Genomic DNA, 14,168 nt, shown 5'->3' with positions numbered 1-14,168 from the left:
ATCAGTAGTTGTGCCGTCAGCCTGCAATATTTAAGGATCTAATAGTTATAATTACCAATGAATACATTTGTCCAGCAGAAATTAACTGACAGACACAGTATAACTACTGATATGGTTGTACTGTAACCTGTAATTTAGAACAAAACTACCACTTTTCAATAACACAACAGAGTTAGCATTGTCTCATTGCATTGAATCATTATACGACCACACAAATTGAAAATTTTTTGGTCGTATATTGGTATCACGTTGGTGTCGTCGTCGTCCGAATACTTTTAGTTTTCGCACTCTAACTTTAGTAAAAGTCGTATATTGCTATCACGTTGGCGTCGTCGTCTGCGTCGTCGTCTTGCGTCATCGTCGTCGTCGTCCGAATACTTCTAGTTTTCGCACTCTAACTTTGGTAAAAGTGAATAGAAATAGATGAAATTTTAACACAAGGTTTATGACCACAAAAGGAAGGTTGGGATTGATTTTGGGAGTTTGAGTTCCAACAGTTTAGGAATTAGGGGCCAAAAAAGGGCCCAAATAAGCATTATTCTTGGTTTTCGCACAATAACTTTAGTATAAGTAAATAGAAATCAATGAAATTTAAACACAAGGTTTATGCGCACAAAAGGAAGGTTGGGATTGACTTTGGGAGTTAAGGTCTGAACAGTTTATGAATTAGGGTAAAAAAGAGGCCCAAATAAGCATTTTTCTTGGTTTTCGCACCATAACTTTAGTATAAGTAAATAGAAATCTATGAAATTTAAACACAAGGTTTATGACCATAAAAAAGAAGGTTGGGTTTGATATTGGGAGTTTTGGTCCCAACAGTTTAGGAATAAGGGGCCCAAAGGGTCCAAAATTGAATAATTGGGGTTCTTTGATATGCCAAATCTAACTGTGTATGTAGATTCTAAATTTTTGGTCCCATTTTCAAGTTGGTCTACATTAAGGTCCAAAGGGTCCAAAATTAAACTTAGTTTGATTTTAACAAAAATTTAATCCTTGGGGTTCTTTGATATGCTGTATCTGAAAATGTACTTAGATTTTTGATTATTGGCCCAGTTTTCAAGTTTGTCCAAATCGGGGTCCAAAATTGAACTTTGTTTGATTTCATCAAAAATTGAATAATTGGGGTTCTTTGATATGCCGAATCTAACTGTGTATGTAGATTCTTAGTTTTTAGTCACGTTTTCAAATTGGTCTACATTAAAGTCTAAAGGGTCCAAAATTAAACTAAGTTTGATTTTAACAAAACTTAAATTCTTGGGTTTTTTTGATATGCTGAATCTAAAAATGTACTTAGATTTTTGATTATGGGTCCAGTTTTCAAGTTTGTCCAAATCGGGGTCCAAAATTGAACTTTGTTTGATTTCATCAAAAATTGAATAATTGGGGTTCTTTGATATGCCAAATCTAACTGTGTATGTAGATTCTAAGTTTTCACACACGTTTTCAAATTGGTCTACATTAAAGTCCAAAGGGTCCAAAATTAAACTAAGTTCGATTTTAACAAAACTTGAATTCTTGGGCTTTTTTGATATGCTGAATCTAAACATGTACTTAGATTTTTGATTATGGGTCCAGTTTTCAAGTTGGTTCAAATCAGGATCCAAAATTATTATATTAAGTATTGTGCAATCGCAAGAAATTTTCTATTGCACAGTATTCAGCAATAGCAAGAAATCTTTAATTGCACAGTATTGTGCAATAGCAAGAGTTTTTCAATTGCACAGTATTGCGCAATAGCAAGGAATCTTCAATTGCACAGTTTTGTGAAATAGCAATTATGCAATTGCACAGTATTGCGCAGTAGCAAGAAATATCTAATTGCACACTATTGTGCAATAGCAAGAAATTTTCAATTGATTGGAGTTATCTTTCTTTGTCCAGAATAGTAGTTGAATCAACTTAAATCATTGTTTTATACAATATACAATGTATATTCACTTTAACTACCAACTGATTATTTAAAACAATCATTACCATTCAGTGATAACAAACACCTTTTGTTGCATTTTAATATCTTATGATGTATTTAAATGAGTAGTTATTGTTGCAAACTCCATTAATAGAAAATTGAATTGAATAGTTTTGGAAAACGGGAAAGGGGGATGTGAAAAAAAATGGGGGGGGGGGTTAAATTTTTCTAATTTCAGATTTCATAAATAAAAAGAAAATTTCTTCAAACATTTTGAGAGGATTAATATTCAACAGCATAGTGAATTGCTCAAAGGCAAAAAAAAATTTTAAGTTCATTAGACCACATTCATTCTGTGTCCGAAACCTATGCTGTGTCAACTATTTAATCACAATCCAAATTTAGAGCTGAATCCAGCTTGAATGTTGTATCCATACTTGTCCCAACCGTTAAGGGTTCAACCTCTGCGGTCGTATAAAGCTGCGCACTGCTGAGCATCTGGTTTTCATTTACGGTGAAACAAAATACCATTTTCTACTTCAAAATCCTTAGCTATTATCTTATTCCTTTTTATTTTTCTTTTACTTAATCTAGCAGAATATAAATATCTGTACAAAGTATATCCATTTTAATTTATACTCTCTGTATTATTTAAGGGTACATTGAATACATTTCTTTTACTAATACATATTATTTTCAAAATCTATGTGAGCTTTATTAGCTTTAAGAAAGTCTATCCAAAAATATTATACTATCATTCACATTCTCAAGCACTGCTGATAATTGATTTTTCTATATCTAACTTTATGTCTATAATTACCTAATTTCAACTGTATAATATTTTCCAAAAGGGGGCTATCATAATATTTTCCCTAAAGGGGGCTATCAGAGCTAAGGAGGGATCAGGATGAACTGAATTAGACATGTTGAGTCTTTTTTAGAGGGAAGATCCTATTTAAATATCTTGACAACTTTAATTACAAATAAATTAAAATTAAAAGATTTGGTGTCATATAAGATCACAAATAAAAGGTTGACTCACCTCTGCATACTCAGGAAAATCCACTGTTTCCTATATGGAGATATGCTGACTCTTGTCTTGGTATTCTGGTTTGCCACCTACATGTATCCCTCCTCAATACTGGAAAGTTTGGTCACTCCGCCACGTATAACCAAGGCCAGTACTGTGCTCGTTCCTGACCTGGTTACTCATCTTGCTAGGATGGGGGAACTAGCTGGTAGCTTTCATATGAATACATGTCAACGTAACACAGATTCAAAGTTCAATATAAAATGTTTATTAAATCAGCATTCAGTATAGTTTATCAATCACAATAATCACAATAATCACATAAGTTCATGAGACATAATAAAACAGTATGTCTAATATAAATCCAAGTCTATAACACCAGTGTCCAATATGTGACTGTCCCTTACTACATGGTTAACTAATATATATATATATTGTTTTTCATTATTCAATTTACATAACATTTATACTCATATATCTAATTTACATAATAATGCTAGTTTATCTATTTTCCCAAATATCAAGTCTTTGACATAACCTAAATTATCTTAAAATGTAAGAAATCCCTTTTTGTATATATAGCACTTCTATAATCCTTAATTCTCTATTGTCATTAAGGCCTCAGGGGATTACATAATAATTTACTTTACACTTATCTAAAATTGTGAAGATTTATATTAACTATTTATCAAGTAAATTATTTCTTAAGCTAGTGCTAAATATCTTAACTGAATTATAACAACTATTTGAATTCTACATTTTAACATTCTTGCATCTAAAATATACTGGTTATACATTTTTAATAATACTTCCTGTCCATTTGCACTATACACAGAGAAAACAGAATAATGGCACATAACATTTATATTATCAGGTCATATTTCTAATTGCTCAACTTTTGCTCAACTATAAAAAAAAAAAAAATCAAAGTCTGATATTCGAATGCTCAACTTTTCCTCAAGTACAAAAAAATCAAAGTCTGAATGCTCAACTTTTCCTCAACTAGATGAAAACCACAGGTCAATTGCTTAACTTTTCCTCAACTTAATGGCAAGTTTCAGTTGAGGGCTAGTTGAGCGACATCTAATAAACATACAGTGCTTGGCCAGTTTTGAGTTGAGCTAAGATGCTCAACACCTAAGCCCTCAACTGTCAGCCACATGGCCATCAACTAGCCCTCAACTATTTTTACTGTAGGGGAGCTACGATATGATCTTTTTTTTTTTAATTATTTAAATGCCAAATTAGAGTTTTGATTTCAGTTTCACAGCCCACTGAACATAAGAAATGATAGTGTGAGTGGAGCATCCATGTACTATGGACCCATTCTTGTTAGAAATTATAATTAAATGCACAAGAAGGTATATTAATTTTAGCCATGACTATGTATGTCATTTTCTATTTTAATACTTCTTTAATGTTTTTATGGTTGCAAACTCAATTGGAAATTTGAATTGAGATTATGACCATAATTTGAGGGAAAGAATATTTTTTTGAAATAGTGGAGAACAGAGCTCCAGATAAGCTGCGTATTTGCGTGATCACGCAATACAAATAATAAAAAACCCAATGCAATTGCCCATTGCAGGGTTCAATAACCCAATTAATTCAAAGGAAAATCCAATGATATTCCAAAACCATGAGTTCTCAATCCTTTTATTGACTACCATTTGCGTTATTTACCCTTATCTGTTTACAGTCGTCGCGTAAACTTATTTTATGATATTTATAATTGGAAATTTCCTTTCATTCTAAAAATAGATCCCTGCATCAAGTAGCTGAAATGGGCCCCTGTTAGAGTTTCCGTTGCTCAATCATTCAATAGGTACACGTGTTTTTGAAAACATTTTGATCTTCTCTGCGTTTATCCAATTAGCGTGTGTCATGAAGTCATATTTTGTTTGCATTGCTCGGGATTTATCATACATGTAACATACATTGAATTAAAACGAAAGTGAATGTCCGGTAAAAATATTGAATAGAAGCATGAAAAGCTTAGGGAAAGTTATGAATGATAACAAGACTCAGCCAGTGTTTTTAGGAAGCGTCCATCGAACACACGGGCGTGTGTGCGTACCTTAACGAGAACATTGCTAATAAAAGCAGGGTTTCCTCAAAAACGAAATCAGTTGGAAAAAGTGAAAGGCCAAATCAATTATGACATGATAAAGCATTAGAAACCAAAAGTTCTAATAAAAGACGACTAAACCCAGATTTATGAAAATTGGAATAAAACAAAACATTCAAGTATAATTAGAGTTTATATACTAATTTTTAGCTCACCTGGCCCGAAGGGCCAAGTGAGCTTTTCCCATCACTTTGCGTCCGGCGTCCGTCGTCGTCCGTCGTCTGTCGTCCGTCGTCCGTCGTCGTTAACTTTTACAAAAATCTTCTCCTCTGAAACTACTGGGCCAAATTGAACCAAACTTGGCCACAATCATCATTGGGGTATCTAGTTTAAAAAATGTGTGGCGTGACCCGGTCAACCAACCAAGATGGCCGCCACGGCTAAAAATAGAACATAGGGGTAAAATGCAGTTTTTGGCTTATTACTCAAAAACCAAAGCATTTAGAGGAAATCTGACATGGGGGTAAATATGTTTATCAGGTCAAGATCTATCTGCCCTGAAATTTTCAGATGAATCGGTCAACCCGTTGTTGGGTTGCTGCCCCTGAATTGGTCATTTTGAGTAAATTTTGCTGTTTTTGGTTATTATCTTAAATATTATTATAGATAGAGATAAACTGTAAACAGCAATAATGTTTGGCAAAGTTAGATTTACAAATAAGTCAACATGACCGAAATGGTCAGTTGACCCCTTTAGGAGTTATTGCCCTTTATAGTCAATTTTTAACCATTTTTCATAAATATAAGTAATCTTTTACAAAAATCTTCTCCTCTGTAACTAATGGGCCAAATTGAACCAAACTTGGCCACAATCATCATTGGGGTATCTAGTTAAAAAAATGTGTGGCGTGACCCGGTCAACCAACCAAGATGGCCGCCACGGCTAAAAATAGAACAGGGGTAAAATGCAGTTTTTGGCTTATAACTCAAAAACAAAAGCATTTAGAGGAAATCTGACAGGGGTAAATATGTTTATCAGGTCAAGATCTATCTGCCCTGAAATTTTCAGATGAATCGGTCAACCCGTTGTTGGGTTGCTGCCCCTGAATTGGTCATTTTGAGGAAATTTTGCTGTTTTTGGTTATTATCTTGAATATTATTATAGATAGAGATAAACTGTAAACAGCAATAATGTTCGGCAAAGTTAGATTTACAAATAAGTCAACATGACCGAAATGGTCAGTTGACCCCTTTAGGAGTTATTGCCCTTTATAGTCAATTTTTAACCATTTTTCATAAATATAAGTAATCTTTTACAAAAATCTTCTCCTCTGAAACTACTGGGCCAAATTAATCCAAACTTGGCCACAATCATCTTTGGGGTATCTAGTTTAAAAAATATGTGGCGTGACCCGGTCAACCAACCAAGATGGCCGCCACGGCTAAAAATAGAACATAGGGGTAAAATGCAGTTTTTGGCTTATTACTCAAAAACCAAAGCATTTAGAGGAAATCTGACATGGGGTAAATATGTTTATCAGGTCAAGATCTATCTGCCCTGAAATTTTCAGATGAATCGGTCAACCCGTTGTTGGGTTGCTGCCCCTGAATTGGTCATTTTGAGGAAATTTTGCTGTTTTTGGTTATTATCTTGAATATTATTATAGATAGAGATAAACTGTAAACAGCAATAATGTTCAGCAAAGTTAGATTTACAAATAAGTCAACATGACCGAAATGGTCAGTTGACCCCTTAAGGAGTTATTGCCCTTTATAGTCAATTTTTAACCATTTTTCATAAATCTAAGTAATCTTTTACAAAAATCTTCTCCTCTATAACTAATGGGCCAAATTAATCCAAAGTTGGCCACAATCATCTTTGGGGTATCTAGTTTAAAAAATATGTGGCGTGACCCGGTCAACCAACCAAGATGGCCGCCACGGCTAAAAATAGAACATAGGGGTAAAATGCAGTTTTTGGCTTATAACTCAAAAACCAAAACATTTAGAGGAAATCTGACATGGAGTAAAAATGTTTATCAGGTCAAGATCTATCTGCCCTGAAATTTTCAGATGAATCGGTCAACCTGTTGTTGGGTTGCTGCCCCTGAATTGGTAATTTTGAGGAAATTTTGCTGTTTTTGGTTATTATCTTGAATATTATTATAGATAGAGATAAACTGTAAACAGCAATAATGTTCATCAAAGTAAGATTTACAAATAAGTCAACATGATCGAAATGGTCAGTTGACCCCTTTAGGAGTTATTGCCCTTTATAATCAATTTTTAACCATTTTTTGTAAATCTTAGTTATCTTTTACAAAAATCTTCTCCTCTGAAACTACTGGGCCAAATTAATTCAAACTTGGCCACAATCATCTTTGAGGTACCTTGTTTGAAAAATGTGTCCGATGACCTGGCCATCCAACCAAGATGGCCACCACGGCTAAAAAGAGAACAGGGGTAAAATGTAGTTTTTTGCTTATAACTCTGAAACCCAAATCATTTAGAGGAAATCTGACAAGGAGTTAAATTGTTAATCAAGTCAATATATATCTGCCCTGAAATATTCAAATGAATTGGACAACCGGTTGTTGGGTTGCTGCCCTCCAATTGGTAATTTTTAAAGAAATTTTGCTGTTTTTGGTTATTATCTTGAATACTATTATAGATAGCGATAAACTGTAAACAGCGATAATGTTCATCAAAGTAAGATCTACAAATAAGTCCACATGACCTAAATGGTCAATTGACCCCTAATAGGAAGTACACCACTAATTCATGGTCCCATTACTTTCTATGTTAAATTCCTCCATTTCAACCAGGCACACCTCTTTCATTTTAAGTTCAAATAAAGTGGCAATCATTGCATTTCATAGCAACACTTTATGGTGTCTTCTACTGAAAAAATCAACATACCTTACATGGCATATAAGAAAGAACTGGTTCCCGGAACTTCGGATGTACCAAAACAGGTACTTCAGATCTGACAAACAGACTAAATGTACCCTCTTTTTAAAATTTGGTGCAGTTTTTCTAATATTTAAAATTAAAAGTTCAAAAGTGTTCTACAATGATCACCAGTCCTTTAGCTTTCATTTGATGCCAAAAATACCTAAATATCCTACATATTTTGAAAGTTACACTCATGCGTAGGAACTATTTTGCGTTAAATATGTACTACTTTCTGGTATGTGCTTTCTGGCCGGGCCCGAATTAGTGGTGTTATACCTATAACAGAACCAAACTTGCTATATTGACTTGAGCATTACTTTATTTCATTCTATGACCTATTTCAAGCAATAAAAAACATATAAAGCTTTAGTCCAAATACTATTTTACTAATTTTAAGCTCAAATTGGACTGGTAGTAATATATGGGTTATTCAAAGAAAACTGCATATGGATATTATATTTTGGTCAATATACTTTTTTTATTCTCAATATCATTGTTTAATATATTAATATCTTTTAGGAAGGCTATGTGCTTACCAATAGTCATATTTTTATCAGAGGTTCTTCTTTAAATAAAAATATATTAGTCCAAAGTTCAGACATAATTGAGAATATTGTCCCCCCTTTTTTCTTCAAATTAGAAAAGGGCATTTTTTTGTATAAACCATACTTCTGTGGTTAAACATAGATTATTTAGAGCAATTTATATATCCCGCAGCCAGATAACTTGCTAAACTGGTTCAAAATTGCATGTACAGTAAGATTTTGGAATTCTTATAAGAGTATATACCATTTGCCTAGATTGTAAAAGGCTACCATAAGAAAAACATTAAAACTTTAAAAAAATCTTAGGATTATTTGACCAAGAGCCTTTTTGTACCATACACAAGTCATAATATACATGTTTGATTGATTTCAATCACAAATAATGCAAAAATATGAACTTGGAGTCAAGTTTTAACTGCATGCATGTTGTATGACCATAAAAGGCAAAACTACCTTAGTATGCCAATTCAAGAGTTGAAATTTCCTTTAAACAAAATTGTTAACCAAATAAAGATGACTGAACATGATTACTAACATCAAATTTGACTTATTTTCATTGGAATAGGTACAACTTCTAAAAATTGGATTTCTGATGATTCTCTGTAATAGGAAGTACACCACTAATTCATGGTCCCATTACTTTCTATGTTAAATTCCTCCATTTCAACCAGGCACACCTCTTTCATTTTAAGTTCAAATAAAGTGGCAATCATTGCATTTCATAGCAACACTTTATGGTGTCTTCTAATGAAAAAATCAACATACCTTACATGGCATATAAGAAAGAACTGGTTCCCGGAACTTCGGATGTACCAAAACAGGTACTTCAGATCTGACAAACAGACTAAATGTACCCTCTTTTTAAAATTTGGTGCAGTTTTTTTAATATTTAAAATTAAAAGTTCAAAAGTGTTCTACAATGATCACCAGTCCTTTAGCTTTCATTTGATGCCAAAAATACCTAAATATCCTACATATTTTGAAAGTTACACTCATGCGTAGGAACTATTTTGCGTTAAATATGTACTACTTTCTGGTATGTGCTTTCTGGCCGGGCCCGAATTAGTGGTGTTATACCTATAACAGAACCAAACTTGCTATATTGACTTGAGCATTACTTTATTTCATTCTATGACCTATTTCAAGCAATAAAAAACATATAAAGCTTTAGTCCAAATACTATTTTACTAATTTTAAGCTCAAATTGGACTGGTAGTAATATATGGGTTATTCAAAGAAAACTGCATATGGATATTATATTTTGGTCAATATACTTTTTTTATTCTCAATATCATTGTTTAATATATTAATATCTTTTAGGAAGGCTATGTGCTTACCAATAGTCATATTTTTATCAGAGGTTCTTCTTTAAATAAAAATATATTAGTCCAAAGTTCAGACATAATTGAGAATATTGTCCCCCCTTTTTTCTTCAAATTAGAAAAGGGCATTTTTTTGTATAAACCATACTTCTGTGGTTAAACATAGATTATTTAGAGCAATTTATATATCCCGCAGCCAGATAACTTGCTAAACTGGTTCAAAATTGCATGTACAGTAAGATTTTGGAATTCTTATAAGAGTATATACCATTTGCCTAGATTGTAAAAGGCTACCATAAGAAAAACATTAAAACTTTAAAAAAATCTTAGGATTATTTGACCAAGAGCCTTTTTGTACCATACACAAGTCATAATATACATGTTTGATTGATTTCAATCACAAATAATGCAAAAATATGAACTTGGAGTCAAGTTTTAACTGCATGCATGTTGTATGACCATAAAAGGCAAAACTACCTTAGTATGCCAATTCAAGAGTTGAAATTTCCTTTAAACAAAATTGTTAACCAAATAAAGATGACTGAACATGATTACTAACATCAAATTTGACTTATTTTCATTGGAATAGGTACAACTTCTAAAAATTGGATTTCTGATGATTCTCTGTAATAGGAAGTACACCACTAATTCATGGTCCCATTACTTTCTATGTTAAATTCCTCCATTTCAACCAGGCACACCTCTTTCATTTTAAGTTCAAATAAAGTGGCAATCATTGCATTTCATAGCAACACTTTATGGTGTCTTCTAATGAAAAAATCAACATACCTTACATGGCATATAAGAAAGAACTGGTTCCCGGAACTTCGGATGTACCAAAACAGGTACTTCAGATCTGACAAACAGACTAAATGTACCCTCTTTTTAAAATTTGGTGCAGTTTTTTTAATATTTAAAATTAAAAGTTCAAAAGTGTTCTACAATGATCACCAGTCCTTTAGCTTTCATTTGATGCCAAAAATACCTAAATATCCTACATATTTTGAAAGTTACACTCATGCGTAGGAACTATTTTGCGTTAAATATGTACTACTTTCTGGTATGTGCTTTCTGGCCGGGCCCGAATTAGTGGTGTTATACCTTAAGGAGTTATTGCCCTTTATAGTCAATTTTTAACAATTTTCATTAATTTGGTAAATTTATGTAAATTTTTACCAAATATTTTTCTCTGTTACTAATGGGCAAAGTTCATTATAGATATAATTGTAAGAAGCAATAATGTTCAGTAAAGTAAGAACTTCAAACACATCACCATCACCAAAATACAATTTTGTCATGAATCCATTTGTGTCCTTTGTTTAATATGCACATAGACCAAGGTGAGCGACACAGGCTCTTTAGAGCCTCTAGTTTTTTCATTTTAGAGTTAATTAATGAATACACACACAGTCACTGGTCTCAGAATTTATTATATAAAGGTATAAGACGAGTGCCTGTGAATACATATATTCGTTTTTTTACAGTTTATATGAGAAAATACAAAACTGGCAAAAGGTTTGAAACGGAACACAAATTAAACCTACAATTGCTTCTCAGTGAATAAACCAAATAAAACAGCTAGCAAATAACCCTAACCCTAAACCAAATCATGCAAATAAAACATCTAAACAAAGAAAGAAACATATTTAGGATGGAAAAAAATCTGGGGTTGATATTGTCTAAATATTCAATATTGTGTTGATGAAAAAACCCAATACATTACGGAGCTTGGTGGTGAAAAACCCAATTTGATATTAACATGAGGGGTGAATTGGAATTGATAATGCAATTAAAAACTTTATCACCCAATTATATAAGAAAATGGTGGGTAAAAAACCCAATTTGTGAATTCTTATCTGGAGCTCTGCGGGGAATTAAATAAATATAAATTGGGGAGGGGGGATTCAGGGGATGGGGACAATTTTTTATCCTTTATATTTTAGAAATTAAAAAGATAATGTCTTTGAATATTTTTGTATTGGCAACATAAAAGGGGGGGGTCAATATTTCTTCGAGATTGAAGAAATTGCCAATTTTTCTAAGAAAAAATTTGTCAGTGACGATGCTTATTCTTTGTTTATAGTCTGACAACAGATTTATTTAGTATTGTGCAACAGCACAGTGTATTGCACAAAGGCAAGAAATTGAATAAAAATAAAAATTCAATTAATATTTAATGCATGTTTTGAGTATAAGGTGTGCATGTCTGTCTGGCATGGTTTATCTGACCTTGACCTCATTTTCATGGTTCATTGGTCAATGTTTAGTTTTCTTGGTTAAGTCGATTTCTTATATACTATAAGCAATCGGTCAACTATATTTGGTGTATTGAATGATTTTAAGGTGGACTTGTATTTCTTGTTCGGTTAGTCTGACCTAGGCCTCATTTTCTTGAATCATGTTAAGTTTATGTGATACTCAAAGTTGTAAAGCTTTAAATTTAGGATTATCAACATAGAATCAACGGTTAGTAAAGAAGATGTGCACTCTTGTTTTTTTTTTGTAGTTAAGGTAACCAATACATAGATGATATTAAACTTATTGAATTGTAAAGAATGTGAATGTTCACTTATTGAATTGTAATGAATGTGAATGTTCACATATTCAAATCCTTAGATCATAGCTGTTTTGCAATTTGTTGTCCTTATTCTGCTATTAATGAGAGTTTTGAGGCAATTTGGGAGTCTCCTTATGGAGTGTGTAGAAGGTAAGTCTGTAATTTTTAGAGATGGCCTATAAGATTTACCAACTAGCACACCATTGCAAAAGGACTTTAGGAGAGGATAACTAAAAAAAGACAATATAAAATTATGTTTCTTTTTACTACAGGTTATGTTGATACTGTAATGACTGAACCAGGTTTACCTCAGAATCAAATGAAGGAGTTGCCATTTTCTAATGCAGAAATGATTGGAAAATCTTCTACATCTCCAACACCAAGAGAATTTGGTAAAGCACCAGCCAAGAAACCACAGCCAGCAAGAGAAGAAGCAATTGCTAGTGCATTAGATAAATCAGTAATTAATTTAAAAGTCTTATAACATTTAAAAAAAATAAAAAAATCCAGAGGCTTTTAATGCAAAAAAGTCTTGAGAGTAAAAAAACTCCTAAGTTATACACATTTCAGAATAACTTACGATCAATTTTAATCAGGGATGTCAACAAGTACTTGAGTATTGGAGTATCACTGGGTAGTACAGCGTATTGAATGCCATGTCAACCTCATTTCAAGGGTCATTGAACAAGGTTAAGTTTTGGTTGTCAAGTTCATATGCAATAGGTTTAGTATATTTGGTGTATAGAAGGATGGTACATGTACAACGAGCAGATGTCATCTGACCATGACCTCATTTTCATGGTTCAGTGGTTATAATTAAGTTTTTGTGTTTTGTTCTGTTTTTCTTATACTTTATGCAATAGGTCTACTAAATTTAGTGTATGGAATGATTATAAGGTGTACTTGTCCAACTGACAACTGTCATCTGACCTTGACCTTATTTTCATGGTTGAGTTGTCAAAATTAAGTTTTTTTTAGTTTTGGGGTCTTTTTTTCACACGATATGCAAAAGGTCAAGTATATTTGGTGCTTGGTAATATTAAATAATGTACATGTCAGTCTCACTGACTTTGTTCAGTTATTTCTTATGTAGAAAATGGTGGATTGAATTGGTTTTATAGCTAGCTGAAATGCTCACTTATATGACAGTCCCATCAAATTCCATTATATTGACAACGATGGTAAAAAATGTCAAAAATTGGGGTACAGCAGTCAACAATGTGTTATAATCTTTATCGCTATAAAAACAAACAAATATTTAACAAAGAAGCACAAAAAGGCATTTATCAAATTTAACAACCTCATTCATTGTTTTTGTCCCCTACCGACAAAGTTGAAGGGGACTTTAGATTTGCACTCTGTCTGTCTGTCTGTTCATCCATCAGTCCAGCAAATCAGTTTTCCACACTTTTTTTCTTTAAGCTTGAAAGTATTGATATGTATATTTATCAAGACAGATCAAGTTAGAACTTTGTTCATGTCTGATGATTTTGTGAAGATTTATGGTCCTTTGATGTATAAAATTCACTAAAATAATCAGTATTCTGACAGCACCTTTTTTTGTCATTCTTGCAGATATTGATTTGGATAGTTAGTATTTCGTTTTATCATAACAAGTTACAGTTCAAGTTTGATTTTTTTCCAGTCTGATGATTTTGTGCAGAGTTTTGGTCGCTTAAATAATCAGTTTCAACAAGTTTTTTATGTCCCATTTTATAGGCATTATGTATTTGGTCTGTGCTTATGTACGTCCCAAAGTTAGTTTTCGTTCTCTTACTTTAA

The 14,168-nt window shown here is 32.6% G+C and overlaps 1 protein-coding gene and 1 long non-coding RNA gene across 5 annotated transcripts in view; one reads left to right on the top strand and one right to left on the bottom strand.

Annotated features, from left to right (window-relative positions):
• Window positions 1–14,168, top strand: part of LOC143079722 (ranBP-type and C3HC4-type zinc finger-containing protein 1-like) — a 207,324-nt gene that overhangs the window by 97,371 nt on the left and 95,785 nt on the right. For all 4 annotated transcript variants that reach the window (XM_076255263.1, XM_076255261.1, XM_076255262.1 and 1 more), the window contains exon 6: window positions 12,659–12,846. In XM_076255263.1, coding sequence (XP_076111378.1) covers window positions 12,659–12,846 — 188 coding nt within the window. The remainder of the gene's footprint in view (window positions 1–12,658; window positions 12,847–14,168) is intronic.
• Window positions 7,667–11,061, bottom strand: LOC143079724 (uncharacterized). The gene is made up of 2 exons (XR_012979468.1): window positions 10,931–11,061; window positions 7,667–7,763 (listed from the first exon to the last, which is right to left on the bottom strand). It is a non-coding gene; the product is annotated as an uncharacterized LOC143079724 (long non-coding RNA).

The sequence above is a fragment of the Mytilus galloprovincialis genome, chromosome 6 (assembly GCF_965363235.1).
Source record: "Mytilus galloprovincialis chromosome 6, xbMytGall1.hap1.1, whole genome shotgun sequence".
Taxonomy (NCBI): Eukaryota; Metazoa; Mollusca; class Bivalvia; order Mytilida; family Mytilidae; genus Mytilus; species Mytilus galloprovincialis.
The sequence above is the reverse complement of the archived record's forward strand: the minus strand, read 5'-3'. Positions and strand labels throughout refer to the sequence as shown.